The following is a 15,859-nucleotide window of genomic DNA, read 5'->3' as shown; positions in this document are numbered from 1 at the left end:
AAACCGGGAGGGTAGGCATGTATGTAATGGGTGGGCTTGGAGCTGCAGTTCCACCCTCCCCGCATGCAGCATTGTAACTTCATATCCCGCCGTCGTACACCGGATCGCGCAGTGTGTACAGCGTGTGCAGTGTTTTCGTTACAACACATCGCCTTAAAAGTGTCGTAGTGGTATGAGAAAATCGCACTGCGGGCAGAAGGATCCTGGCTCGGGGGAGCGCGGGTAAGTGAGTTTTCGTTCGGGGATGGTTTGTTATTTTTGCTAAATTGTCACTAACAAGATGGAAGTATCCTGTAATGACCTGACAGGGAAATGGCACAAATGCAAATTAATATAGTAGAATCCCATGAGTAAGTTTGCAATGTGTTTCCTCTGCTGTCAATAAAAATCTATTTATTTCCTGCAATCCTGATGTACATTGTTTGGCTTAGTTTTAACAATTGCATTGTCACGGCATGACAGTAGATGAAGTTTGTTAGATTGACCACCAGAGGGTGCTATCCGCTGACTTGATCTGTATTTTCCCTGAAAACAATGCCCATGAAATATTAAATCCCACACTCCTGCAAAAGGTGCACATGAAATAGGATATAAAATAATTAAAAACAATCACAAACTTAACATAAGTGGTCCACATGTTTAACAGGAACATATATGTAATCTATATATATATATATATATATATATATATATACACACACACACACACAGTCGAGTCACATTATTATGACCACCAGCTAATAGCCAGAGTAACCGCCGTGTGCAGCACATACAGCAGCTAGACGGCTGGGAGCCACGCTAACTACAGTACAACCCACAGCTGCTGGAGGGTGCGTGGTGGAGTATCCATAGAGCGAACACAACGATCTCACAGATGCTCAATTGGGTTCAAGTCCGGGGAATTAGGGGGCCAGGGAAGTACTTGGAAGTCTTGTTCATGCTCGTCCAATCACTGTCGGACATTTCTAGCCGTGTGACATGTCTTCCTGGAAGATCCCATCCGCCTCAGGGAAGACAATCGGCATGTATGGGTGTACCTGCTCTGCAATAATGGATTCATAACCAAATTGGTTGAGGGCGTTTTCCACATGGATGTGTGGGCCCAGAGAATGCCATGAAAACATTCCCCAGACCATAACGCTGCCACCACCAGCTTGTGTTCTTCCAGCAATGGTTGCAGGGTGTTTGTTCTCCGATGGTGCTCGCCTGACACGCCAACGTCCATCCGTTCAATGAAGCAGAAAATGTTACTCATCAGAGAAGGCAACCCATTCGCCAATCAGCGGAGGTCCAATTCCGATACACATGAAAATTGAAGCCTTTTCCGCCGATACACCTTCGTTAGCATAGGTGCAGTGACCATCCGTTTGCTTCGGATCCCCATACGCCGCAGGGTTCGCTGAACTGTCATTTTAGACACGTCTGGTGGCCAACAAGGTTCATTTTGACGGTGAGCTGCTCCACTGTAGCATGTCGGTCAGCCATCATGCACCTTCGTAGCCGACGTTCACCTCTCACATAAATGGCAGACTCCAGGTCAGTTATTCGCAATGGTGCCATTTGTCCAGTCACGATATACCTTCACCACAGCACGCGGACAGTGCACAAACTGCGCTGCTTCAGAAACGCTGCCGCCCTTGGCCCGAAAGCCAATAATTATCCCTCTTTGCAACTCGGATAAATCGTCCGTTACCCATGACAGCAACGAGTGATAAGTGTGCAGACGGCCTATCACACACCTTATATACCCGTCCAAGGCAGCGCACAGCACGTGACGTACTTCATGGGGCTATGCACTGCCGACGTCAAATGTAGGAGGTGGTCATAATAATGTGACTCGACTGTATATATACTGTATATAAACACAGGGCCAGTCTGGCATTTCTGCCAATTGTCAGAAGGGTCGATGGCCTCAGGGCCGGGTCAAGAAGTGTGGCTACCGCCGCAGAGGGCGAAAGAGATCACCTGTCCACTCCATCCGACAGTTGGCATTGGACTTGGCGATATGAGGCTTGCATGCAGCTGCTCGGCCATGGAAACCCATTTCATTAAGCTCCCGCCACACAGTGTTTGTGCTTACATTAATGCCAATGGAAGTTTGGAACTCTTCATCTATGGAATCAGCAGAGCGTTGGCCACTTTTACACATCATGCGCCTTAGCAGTCATTGACCCCGCTCTGTGATTTTACGTGGTCTTCTGCTTCGTGGCTGAGTTGCTGTTGTTTCTAGATGCTTCCACTTTCCAATAATATCACTTACAGTTGACCGTGCAATGTCCAGCAGGGATGAAATTTCACGAACCGTCTTATTGCAAAGGTGGCATCCTATCACAGTACCACGCTTCCTATCACAGCATCAGCCTTCCTGTCACAGTACCACGCTTGAAGTCACTGAGCTCTTGAGAACAATGCATTTTGTGGAACAAATGTTTGTAAATGGAGACTGGATGGCTCGGTGCTTGATGTTATACACCTGTGGCAAGGGGTCCGAATTAAACACCTGAATTCAATATGAATATAAAATGTTTCCTCCCCCTGTGCAATGTCCTGACTGGCTGTCTCATCGTGGCTGTAGCACAGTTAAAATTCAAACACCAACTGTATCCCAATTGCTGCCAAACATCAATGGCAGTTGGTGTGGCTCCCCTATTTGAATAGTGAGGGAAGGGAATGTGTTACTACATAGGTGAGGGAGTGTAATGTGTTACTACAGAGCTTAGTGAGGGGAATGTGTTACTCCAGAGGTGAGGGAGGGGAATAAGTTAAAGGTGTGTGTGGGGGAAGTGTGCTACTACAGAGTTAAGCGAGGAGAATGTTGAATGTGTTACTACAGAGGTGAGCGAGGATAATGTGTTACTACAGAGGTGAGGGAGTGGAATGTGTTAGTACACAGGTGAGGGAAGGTAATGTCTTACTAAAGCAATGATGCATTACTATAGAGGTGAAGGATTAATGTGTTACTCGAGAGGTGAGATGGGAACAGTAAATATCTAAGGTCTACCCAGGTACATCTGCTAGTACAGTATTAAAGTTACTTTAAACTATGAAAAGTTGGCAAACTGGGACTGATCCTGAGTGTTGCATGATAATCAGTTTTACCACAGACACAACAATGAGCAACCAACTCCACTTGTGGCTGAGTGGTTGTAACTGGGCGGCAACTGAGCTCACACACGTAGGGTCTGGCATTGGCACGCAGGGGGTAATTAGGATGGATCTCTTGCCGGTGCTGCTGATGGCTTCTTTCCCAGGCCTACGTATGGGCGAGGTGCGAATGCATAGATCTAGCCTACTCTAGAAACGGGCAAAGATCCGCATTTATCTATGAGCGTGCAATTCTGAATTAGCCGCACGGTCATAGTGACTGTGAAACGCTTTTAACTCCATCTATCGATTCCAAGAAGCCATTGAATTGTCAGTAATATTCGAATAGACAAAGTCTTTGTATCACTCTGAAATATATAATTACCCATTGAACTTAAGATATGACACTGTCCACAATCTGCTTATTACATAAATGTAGTAGACTTAATGGTTTATTGATTAGGGGTTTGTATTCTCTGATAAGCCTCTTTAATTGCAGTTTATGGATTTATTTTCATTAAAAGTGCAGCACTATAACTGGTAAGCAGGACCCTCTTACCCCTGTGTCTGCTAATAAACCAGTCTTCATTCCTGTGTTCCCCATTGTTATGCACAATGGAATCTGCCAGAATACATCCCAACAGATTTTTGTAAGTATTATAACCCTAATAATTTACCTCCAGTGTCTGTTGGCATGCTGACTGCATCCCCTGCCAGCAAAAAAAAAACTAAATAAATTTATATATACACACACACACACACACGTGTAAATGTTGATAATGTGGCTAAAAGACGACATCACACAACATACATAAACCTCTATGGGAGCCGTGGCTAAATGACCATATGATTTTGCCAGTTATAAATTCTTCTCACCATTAAAGCTAGCAATCGCCCACAAGGCGGTGACCAAGGAGAACAGATATCTGATGTGACGTCTGTACAGCCACAGCCCTCTAATGTGGCCGGGAATTGGGGGCATATGACTAATGCCAACACCATACAGTGATAAATAAGATAAAATACAAATGTAAAAAAAAAATTAGACTAGGTCATTTCAGAATTGTTTTGAATTCATCCTCTATACGTACAGGACATAGATGCAAAAACTCCGCCCCAGAAAGGGGCATTATAAACATTCATCTAGCCGAAATCTATTTTACAAATATAACAAATACACAGCAATGGACACTATTGAGCCTTCTTCCTATAGGACTTATGACCTGTGTACCCCAAATCAGAGGATGTGACCTGTACTACTAGTGATATAGCCAGATCTCCCCATTTACATCCTGACTAGAACAATTATGGACGCAGAAGCCAGCCTTTGGTCCTAACTGGAACCTCTTATTACACCCGCTGTAGCCCCGATTGGATCAGAGGCGCATGTGTGCTGGGCTCCTCCTATCAGAGCTCAGCACATTCTCCTGTGACCCTCCCCCTGGGTGTCTCTCACCATAGAGGATCAACATTTTATGCCACTTGTGTTTAAAAATAAATAAAAAAAAGTGTTATGAACTTTACTTCAGGGGTAAAGTTAATGATCTGGCTAAGAACTGGGACACAGCTATATGCAAGTACTAATTTTAGTATTAGTATCACAAAACAAATCCCTGCCTAATGGGGAGAAGAGAAAAAAAAAAAAAAAAAAACATATCGGCACAAGAAAAGTAAATTAAGTCAGTTTAGTTCTTGTGAAAGAACCAAAAAAAATAAATTTATATATATATATATATATATATATATATATATATATTTCAGGCTTCTCTTTCTTTGTCAGTGAAACTTTCCAAAAATAACAGCAATCGGGTGGTAGCTTACAAAGACGTAGTATAGTAAGTAGGTCAGAGGATCCCTTTGAAGGTAACACACACTTTCCCTTCAATCTGGAACCAGCTTGCGGCTGGCCAACTGAAGCAAGTCTGTAAAATCATTGTATAGATTGTTTAGAGTCAGACTTGAGTCTTTTTTGCTCTGAATTTTTTTTTTTTTAATCAAAAAAAAAAAATCAAATGCACCTTTTACCAGTTATTAGCCAATTGCCTGCAGAACCACCACATCCTTAGACTCAATTGTGTCCCTGCCTAACAGAAGGACATGCGGCAGTAGTTCTCTATTAATGTGTTTGACACATCATTCACTGCATTGCTAGCTGGTCTACGCACCCTATAGTCTCTCCAGCCCCATTCCTCAGTGTTGTCTACATCCTCATGCCCCCCCCATATCTGTCCAGCCTGATGTAGCTGCTGAGAAAGTATCGCTGCTAAAATAATTTGGCGTTCTATCAAAGCACTTCACCTGCAGTCAGTATGTGGCTGTACATTTCAGGGTTATTTTTGGTGAGATCTCTCATTTAGGGGGCTTACCAAGGTTACTTTTATGGGGTCATGTATGAAGCAGTGTAAAGGGTGCAGAAGTGAACCAGTTGCTAATACCAACCAGCTTCTACCCCTCATCTTCTAGAATGAGATTGAGAAATGCCACCTCAGAGCCAGTGAGTTGCAATGACCTATTTCTCCACTGTTGGATACATTAACCCCATGGTATTATGCCTCCTAGTTGTCAAATCCAAAATTAACTAAATCTCCAAGAAACAGGGCAGCTTACACTGCGACATCCCTGCCACACATGTACTCCGACATAAACAAGCATATACTCAGGTTTGTCATCTATGTATCTGCCAAGAATAGGACAGGCACCAGTTTAACGCTCTCACTGCCTTAGGTGATGGGAGCAGGGTGTTTTATTCAAGGCACCAGGCATTACACATGGCCCAACTTTCTACTTCTGCATTTGAAACATCAGGAGGATTTCCGATTACGTTACAGGCTTTTCCTGACAGAAGTTTGAAATAACTTGCAAATACTTAATAGACCCAGAACCACCTCCTAGGAGTGTTTTGTTTAAAAAAAAAAGGTATTTGCCTACAAACCATTACTGTCACACCTCATTTTCAGGCTTTCCATCTGGAAACAGGTGTGATAATTACTGACCCAACAAAAGAGATTAACTCAGTGTATTAATGAAACCCAGAAAACATGTCCTGTTAGAGTACTAAAGGATGAGTTGAAAATCACTGCACTAGTGTCAAGTTTCTCCTTGTTATCAATTGGACATTTAAAAATGTTTTTATTTTATTTTTGTATAATACACAGGTGAAGGGGGAATGTGTAAATTTGGGGGAAAAAAATAAAATAAAAACCCAAGACTTTTTTTCTCAACCAAAAAAAAAAAAAAAAAAAAGCCTGTCCCCTTTTCTCATGATAGATAGCCACCAGCATACTTGGTGTACAAATACATAAGGAGTGTCAACTGCAATATACATTTGTGTTGTACTCAACACGGGTCCCTAGCAACTTACTAGGTGAGGGTCCAGGGATGTCAGCTTGTCAAGGCCCCATAAGTATGGAAAATAAAATAGACCTACAAAAACTATGGGGCTCCGATCACTACAAGCCATATGCAAGATAATTTACCACAGACCATGTGAACATGCTCACTTACAGGTCTCACCTCTACAACACATTTATTATGCTTACAGCAAGCTGTGTGTCAACCTTGAGCGTAATCAGTTTATACTGATGCTGCCAGTTACGATAGATCTCGGTGTAGTTGAGGCATCCACATGCTTATACGTCTCACTGGGTTCTCCACTTCTGTATCTGATGCTGCTAGGCCCTGTTCCCCAGGATGCATGTTAAGTTGGTGCAGCCAGTTAGACAACAGCTCACTCCCCCCAACCTTCCCTGAGCAGATGGTGAAAAGGTTGAATATCATACCAGAAACTATAAGTATAACATAGTCAGCCAGGTACCCACCTATTGCCCAGTGCCATTTTTTTGTAGATCAACTTATCAGGTTTATGACTGTATAGAAAGACACCAGGTAGGGTTAAATCTTTTAATGAACCAAACAAAAAACAGTCACAAGATAAACAGTTATACATCACTGTTCTCTGCTGATCTATTCACAAGTTTATGTAGATCACTCCAAGCATTAACAGGAAAGAAAAAAAAAATAATTGGGGTTCTTCATTTCATTCATACAGCTGGTTTCTGGACAGTTCATTTAGCCAAACCTCGTCTTTCCACAGATTTTACAACGCCCACAGCAACAGTTTGCTTCAAATCCCGGGCAGCGAATCGCCCTGCAGGAAAACAGCAACAACAAGAGGTTATGTGGCATTTAGATCAAGCCCTCTAGGGTGTGTAACCATTACAGAACTACACCAATACTTCCTATTAGTCTTCTGATCAGTTCTTTATACAAAGACTCATGTGCCAACTCATTGAATTGGCCAGAGCAATAGTCAACCCACCCCTTGTCATGGCCTAGTGACCAATGCCCATTCTGAGGTCCACCATCACTTAGGTTTTTAAACTTCTGGAGATGTGGCCTCTATGAGAGAGAAACCCTGACTTGTACCAGTTCAGAACTAAAAGCATTTTTTAGGAGTACATTTATGACACAAAGGTGGAGGGTACTTCCCAGGGCAACCCACCAGAATCTATGCCGTATGCTACAGACTAGAAAGGGATCCAGTGACTAGAGTAGGATTGGTTGCTGCGAGGAACACCTCCAGCTATAGTAAAAAAAAAAACAAAAACAAACTTTAATATACCCCTTAAGGTGCATACACATGTAACGATTTTTTTGAATGATTTGTCGCCATCATTCAAAATAAATAATTTGTTTTCTGAGTTATAACGCTCAATTGTTCAAGCGCACTCCAGTTTGTAGTTCATAGTCCATCATAACAATTTTCATTTAAGGAAGGAACATTTTTTTGTTCATAGTTGTAAATCTTTAATTACAATTCAGAAAATTCTCTTTTTCCCAAGAGAAAATCTGACAGAAAATAGTTGGTTGAAAAATAGTTACATATGAATTCACATTTAGTCTTTACCACCAGTTTAGGACAATCCCAATTAATAAGACTGATAATTACCCAGAGGCGGATAGTCAAAGAACCTCTCCAGGCAGAAGGGTTTGATGGGCTTCAGCTTCACAATTGCTGCATCTCCAGATTTCAGTAGAGCAGGATTGTCCTCCAGTTTTTTGCCAGATCGCCGATCAATCTTCTCCTGAAGTTCTGAGAACTGGCAGGTGATGTGAGCAGTGTGACAGTCTATGACTGGGGAATAGCCAGCTTTGATGAATCCAGGGTGGTTCAATATAATCAACTAAGAAAAAATAAATAAAAGTGATATATAGATAGAGACAGAGACCCCTCCACTTGTTACCAGGCTTGTAGGGATATTCAATATGGGTGCGATGAACAGTTTTTTGCGTTAATATCACTGGTTTTAGTTTTACACCGTATTCAATTTCAAAGACTTATCGCAGTTTTGAAAAGTCTGATAAAAAACGGTGATAACTTTTCACCATTGAATAGGCGTCGAAAAAAGTGCAGATTTGGGGTTTAGGGGTGCAGGCTTAAATAGCCTGCACCCCTGGGAATGACATTTAAAAAAAGAACTGTCCAAAAAAGTTTTAAAAAAAAAATAGGGACACCCCAAAAAATTAAAGAAAAAATTGGGGTGCAAAAAAAAAAAATGGGGAAAAAATTGTTAAACAATAGGGAAATAGGTTCAGGGCTATTCTGCATGTATGCGGTAGGTGTTTTCTAGAATAGAATTATAGCGGCAGGTGCACAAATGCAGAATTTTTAAAAACTTACCTTAGGGACTTAAAAATATGCTAGTACCCATTTTCATGTACCCAAATTTGATGGGACCACTTAAAAAAACGAAAAAAAAGAACCTAAGTGCTCTTCTGCATCACTTCATCAATGTCGGGAAAAAAACACCTGCTGCGACTATTTAAATCCCCGACTTTCAATTAAAGGCTAAAATGGGGGTACCCATAGTGTTCCCCCATGTTTTTCCAACTTTAGGGGGCTCTTACAATTATTTTAAGGAAAAATTTGTAACTTTACGCAAATCCAACTTGTTTCCTGTTTTCGTTAATTTTATTTTGAATACGTGGATAATCGGGAGCGCGCACCATACCTTTACACAGAAAAAAACTCCGATATGAAACGTTAACTTCGCCAGGGAAGTTAACCTTTCATATTGAATAACCCTCTTCGTGTACTACCCAAACCTTTCTAACCATGCACAAACCAATGTTAAATTGTAGTTCTCCATCTTACAGATTTATATGGACACATCTATCCTCCATGTACTGCTGGTTGCGATACACATTGCGGGAGATCCGTGTGACTGTAATGCAGAGTCACCTTCAAAAAGGTGTTTCACAGCGACGCCAATAGGACGCACAAGCTGCTTCCACTGATTACAATATGCGGCATGCCTACATTCAGTGTGCGGCTGCATCCGATTGCAAAACGCAACGTTACAGCCGGTGACACGCAGCATTTCCTGTGCAGCTATAGCCACAGTTGCACACAGAATATCGGTATGCCATAACTTTTTAATCAGAAGCTACTTGCACTTTTATTAGCATCCCTGTGCAACACAAAAGTTGCACAAAAAAAATAGAATAAAACTCAGCACTAGAGTCACAGCATGACTAGAAGGGCTATTTAATGCTCAAGGCAGCTAGATTTACAGTATGAGGACACCTCTGTATTAGCCAGAAACATTTTGAACAGGTGGGTGGGGAATTAAGACTGTTAAGGATGCAAAAAACAAACAATTAAAACTGCTCCATACCTGAGCTGTAAAGCTGGTGGCCTCCGTGGGTGGATCACTCTTTGAATTGCCAGCAACATTTCCACGCTTCAGATTCTTGACTGCAATGTTTTTGACATTGAACCCAATGTTATATCCAGGGAACGCAGTCTGAAGGGGCTCATGGTGCATCTCTATAGACTTCACTTCTGCAGTAAAGTTTGATGGTGCAAAGGAGATGGTCATCCCTGGCTTCAGGATCCCAGTCTCAATCTTACCAACAGGAACGGTACCAATTCCTTGTGAATGTAGGACAGCGAAAAGGAGTAGATTAATGGCAGCGTTATATATGGAATCATAATATACAGATTGTAAATAAATATTTATGAACTACTTGTCCTTTCTAGATTAGTTTTATTAGAAGGTACTAGACAACCAGCTCTAGGGCCCCTGACACTCGTGTAGATGTTAGGAATCTTTTTAAATAATGCTAGGCCAGACTCAGATATTGAAGGACTTCTGCGGTTTGAGTTGGACTATCAGAAGCCACTGTCACTCATGCAGAAGTGCCTCTAGGTTCTAGCAAGTGGTTGCGTTTCACAAGGGACCAGCTCAGATGTACAGAATGCAGGACTACAGGTAAAGGATACAGATTTTCCAGGTCACATGAACCATGAAGGTGTAGCTACTACAATTAAAATTTTGTTTGTTTACATTTTAATAGTTGGAAAGGCCTTCAGGCCTGGATTCAATCTCACAATAAACCCTACAATGTAGGAGTTTCTCCAATATAGCAGAGATGCTTTGTTACCAGAAACAAAGTGCAGTAGTGTGCAAATTGCTTCAAGGCCATGCTAGTCGGTAGAAGCTTGGCACTCTTAAATATTGCAGAGACTGGGAAATCCAAGAGCCTGTATTTTGTTTTCCAAGGTATCTGTCACATGGAATATTTGTGTGTCTGCAATAGATTGAGGACAGAATGAAAGGAATCTTACCACCTATCTTATACACATCTTGTAGGGGTAATCGAAGGGGCTTGTTGGCTGGACGGACTGGAGGAACCAAAGAATCTATCACCTCCAGCAGAGATTGTCCTTTAGCAAATCCATCTTTTCGCTTCACCTTCCACCCTCTAAACCAGCTCATCTGAGAAGATCAGAGTCAGTGAGTGGATTTAAGTATCAATAAACACTGAAGACTGTTGGCAATGAATGTCAGGAAGAAGCAGCTTTCCCTTGGCTGAAAACATTAGTTTGTAAACATAATCCACCCCCTGCCACCGGTTTGATAGGATCAGTCTAGATGGACTTGCTCTTTTTGACAGAAACTAGTAATTGTAGCACAAATCAGAGTAGTCCCATGAAACAAGAACTAGTATGTCGAGAGTGTTAGTCCTCAGATTCATGGTGACCTTGTGCCACATCCTGGCAGTTGCCTAGTCAGTAATAAGTGAGCATTCCCTGGGATATTCAGCTTGATTGGGCAATTGGTCCAACAAGGAATTCCCTATTACACATACGAGGACACATGTAAAATACAGACTGCAAACTTCTCATGGACTTCTCTACACTCCACATGTACTTGTGTAAAGGACCCACAGACGTCCACAAAATATTTAGAATTTATACATTTGGCTATAATCTTTCCCCAATAACCATGTTGAAACAATGTTGAGACCAAAATGAACAACTGGGGTACACCACAAACAATTAGTCTTCAAGGAGCATTGTGGAAATAAGTTACCTTCTGACTTGGGGAAGTGATGTTTTCTCCAGTCCACCCAGACACTGGGACAAACGGGATGGTGTTGGGGTTATATCCAATCTTCTTCAGGTAGATGGTGACATTCTTTGCCACTTCATCAAACCTCTTCTGGCTGTAAGGAGGGTCAGTCATGTCCATCTTGTTCACACACACAATGAGTTGCTTCACGCCCATGGTGTAGGCCAGAAGAGCATGTTCCCTGGTTTGACCATTTCTAGACACGCCAGCCTCAAACTCACCAGTGGCAGCAGAAACCACTAGAAGAGCCACATCAGCCTGAAAGGAGAGTGAATTTAGTGACTGGCCAGAACGTGCTCTATGCAAAGCGAAACCCAACAGAGCCCTACCTGAGAAGTTCCAGTGATCATGTTTTTAATAAAGTCCCTGTGCCCAGGAGCATCAATGATGGTGATTGTAAATCTGTTGGTTTGGAATTTCCAGAGCGATATATCAATGGTAATCCCTCGCTCCCTCTCTGCCTTCAGCTTGTCCAGGATCCATGCATACTTGAAGGAGCTTTTCCCAATCTAGGATAGTGGTTCATTAAGGTTACCAATTGTGCACACATGCTGGGAGCTAATATACAAAATAAACAATGTAGTTGGTAATTAAGGTTGCACATTAACTGACTCACTTTATCCTGTATATTAACTCTCTCACTTTCTTTCAATGTATATAGAAGTTTATTTGTGAATGCTCATCACTCTTTCATTTAAAACAGTACATAATTTAGGTTTGTGGTCCTTTAATAACCCCCTTAATTAGCATGTAGCCAAACCAGGGGTCTGCTGCGGAAGCAACCCACATACTGCAAGCAAGTTACAATTTAAAGTAAGCAAACCATAGATTAATGTAGAGCTACAGTCATCAGCATGCCCTGCCAGACATGCTACAGATAAGCTAGGATTTGTAGTTCCACAAAAGCCAAGTGTCACCGGCTGCACAGAAAGATACAAAAAAAAAAAAAAAAAAAAAAGTGCAAGGACATTGTTTTGATGATTTAACAAAGTGAGCAAGCCTGACCAGAGAACAAACATTTTATCATTGTAAGATCTGTGCCTTTAAAGGTATCAACCCACAGATAACAAGGGGTAGAGTAACAACTTGCTGCCTAGTTTGTCCTAAGTGTACATCAAAAGAGCATGGAGATAAAGTACCAACCAGCTTCTAACTCACTATACAGACTTCTTCTGTTAGGAGCCGGTTGGTTGGTACTTTACCCCCCCATCTAATTTCTCTCCCCAAGGCTTAGTACATAGACCCCAAAGTCATTAAAAACCACATAACACATTGTCAGAGGCCAGACATACACAAGAATGGCTAGCATCACTGTGTGGGCATCTCATTGGGCAGTACTACTGACTGCAATAGGGCAAAGTAAAGAGTTTCAGAGCAGCCATCCTGACAATTGTCCACAGGATTCCAGCCTCGTTTTTTCACTGCAACCATCCAGGCTGATTTTTTTTGTAGTTACAGTAATTGCCCAGGTTAGTGCAATGGGAAAGCAGAAATGGACTCTTAAAACAGACAGATTGGAAAGTCCAACAATGTACAGGCCAGTAATAAGACTATAAAGTGTAACCTGTGCAGAAAGCCGCCACGTATCAGTCAGAGGAGGAATATTTATCAAAGCATTGGAGAAAAATAAAGCGGTAAAGTTCCCCAAAACAACCCGTAATTTGTCTGGCACAAGGGTCTATACACCACACATTAAATGGCTCGGTAACCATGCGGAAACATTTACAGCAAGTTACCGGATCATTCATCAGGGGTCTGAATAGGACCACCTCACATTCAGCAAACTCCGAAAACAAAGTTCAGAGTTTGCCCGCAATAACAAGTGCGGATCCCTCCGCCACCTCCACAGACTCCCCTGGTGGCTTTGCACATGTGTGACCTGAGGTCAGAAGGTGCCACGGGGACAGGTAAGTAACGCAGCTACTTCTGTACCTGCTCCACTGACTGTGGGGACCGGAGTAATGATAAGTTACTCTGGTATTAAGTAGCCCCAGCAGTGAGGGGCGAGGTGATGAATAGGCCCCCCCCAGTCTTTGGACTGTTAGAAAGCATACCAACCAATCTACCCTTAGAGCGATAACATCCCATGCTAGTGGCGGAACACAAATTCATTAACAGTTTTAAACACTGGAATAAGTTAATGAAGCCATTGGAGATTTAGCTACAGAAACACACAGCTACCAGCTGGTTATTACAGATCTAGGAGGCAATACAATGTCTCTACCTCACATACAAAGCCAGCACTTACCCAGGATAAGGACTGGCAAAAAGCCACAATTTATGAACAGTACAGGGTAAGAAGCCCTTAGTCACATCAGGACTGGTTTATGGGCATAAACCCTGCAGATTCCTAGAAGCAATGACATTTTATACAGCAGATAACTACAGAGTATTCATCTGGGGCCTATAAAACACATGGGTCTAATCACTAAGCTTTGGATGAAAAAAAAAAAATGTGAACATAGATAATGTACCAACCAATCAGCTCCTAATTCATCTTTCAAACAGCCTGAGACATGGTAGTTAAGAGCAGATTAGATGGTACTTTATCTCCATCCAAAGCATAGTAAACACACCCATGATGGGGTAAGGGGGTGGGGTTATAAGTAGAAAAGTTTCCCATCCCACCCAATAGCCTTCCAAATCATTAATCTAGCACACTAATTCAAATGACAGGCTGTAAGCAACCAATCAGCATCTATGGACAACTTCAGGGGGTAGTTAAAACCAGGCTGTACGTGAAAGATTAAAGCTCAGAGTGGATTGGTTGGTACATGAGCTCTCCAAACTTTGATTATTTTTTTCCATTCATCACTCCAAGGATTAATACACCTCCCCCATGGACAACTTGCATGACTAAGGTCCATGTACTAAGCCTTTGAGAGAGAAAGTGGATAGAGACTAAAAAGTACCAACCAGTCAGCTCCTACTGAGCTTTTTTTTTTTCTAACACAACCTGGAACATAAAAAAAGTTAACAGATTGGTTGGGGCTTTCTCAATTCACTTCATCCCTCTCTAAAGCTTGGTACATGGACCCCTAAGGGTAGGTACATTTTTTCATCCCCTTAGGGTAGTTACCAACTGCAATTAGGACTTCAGCCCTCATACAGTACCTGACCAGCTGCAGCTTCCAGCTTCTCCAGAGACCTGGGGTCAAAGCCACCACACTTGTAGATGAGGTGACCAGTGGTGGTGGATTTACCAGAGTCCACATGTCCAATGATGACAATATTCAGATGAGCCTTTCCTTTCTCAGTCATGTTCTCCTCCTACTGTAGCCTCACAAACCACACAGAGCTCTCCTTCTCCCAATACAGCCTCACAAACCACACCAAGCTCTCCTTCTCCCAATACAGCCTCACAACCCACAGCTCTTCTCCCAATATAGCCTCACAAACCACAGCTCTCCTCCTTCTCCCAATACAGCCTCACAAACCACAGCTCTCCTCCTTCTCCCAATACAGCCTCACAAACCACAGCTCTCCTATCTCTCTGTTTGGCAAAACCCACCCCGACCAGTTGGATTATATAGTATCAGGCTATGGTAATGGGCTGGACTCATTCCAGCTGAATCCTGGTATGCACTCCAGGTTATCTTAATCAAGCAGAAAATTGTATCGTTAACCCATCATGTAGAGACCAGAATCATTTTAAGACACTTAAGTGGGTTGAACTTGAAACTGCATCCAAAGAATAATGGTGCATACACACGATCAGATTTATTTCTTCAGATATGGACGATAACGATTTAAAAATCGTTCAGTCGTTCATATCTGATGGAAAATCGTTCATTTCTGACATGCCTGAACGATGGACGATCAACGATGCGCGTTCCCGTTTGTCAGATAACGATATCTGACATCTGATGGGTTTGCAGTCAGACTTGGACGATTCCATTCATTTTAATGCAGTCAAAAATCGTTCAATCGTTCAAATCGTTCAAAACTTTGGTCAAATCGTTCAAATCGTTTAATCGTTCAGTCGTTCATCTGACAAATCTGACAAGTCTGACAAATCTGACCGTGTGTACGCTCCATAAAGGTGCATACACACACAACGACTTTTGGTACGATTATCGATAACGATATAATTTATCATTCAATCGTTGAAAAAAACGTTCAATTTCTGAGTTAAAACGATGAACGATTATCGTTCATGCGCGTTCACGTTTGTAGTTCAGTCAGACTGACCAACTCAATGATTTTCAGTAAGGGAATATGCAAAGATTGTTTGTAGTTCAAAAAAATCGTTCATTACATTTAGTAAATGAACGATTTTAGTAAACGATTTTTGTTCATTTTTCTCTTGAAAAAATGAACGAAAATCGTTTACTAAAATCGTTCATTTACTAAATCGT

General features: G+C 42.0%; 1 protein-coding gene across 1 annotated transcript; it reads right to left on the bottom strand.

Moving 5' to 3' along the window:
• Positions 1–6,970: 6,970 nt before the first annotated feature.
• Positions 6,971–15,015, bottom strand: LOC148474991 (elongation factor 1-alpha). The gene is made up of 7 exons (XM_088457902.1): positions 14,616–15,015; positions 11,831–12,010; positions 11,463–11,759; positions 10,715–10,865; positions 9,762–10,018; positions 8,033–8,267; positions 6,971–7,231 (listed from the first exon to the last, which is right to left on the bottom strand). Exons 1-7 carry the CDS (start codon positions 14,760–14,762, stop codon positions 7,149–7,151), a joined length of 1,350 nt encoding a protein of 449 aa, XP_088314028.1. The 5' UTR covers positions 14,763–15,015; the 3' UTR covers positions 6,971–7,148.
• Positions 15,016–15,859: the final 844 nt, after the last annotated feature.

Source organism: Taudactylus pleione, unplaced genomic scaffold, assembly GCF_031769625.1.
Source record: "Taudactylus pleione unplaced genomic scaffold, aTauple2 ptg000791l, whole genome shotgun sequence".
In the NCBI taxonomy this organism is placed as follows: Eukaryota; Metazoa; Chordata; class Amphibia; order Anura; family Myobatrachidae; genus Taudactylus; species Taudactylus pleione.
This window is presented reverse-complemented; position numbering and strand designations above follow the sequence as displayed.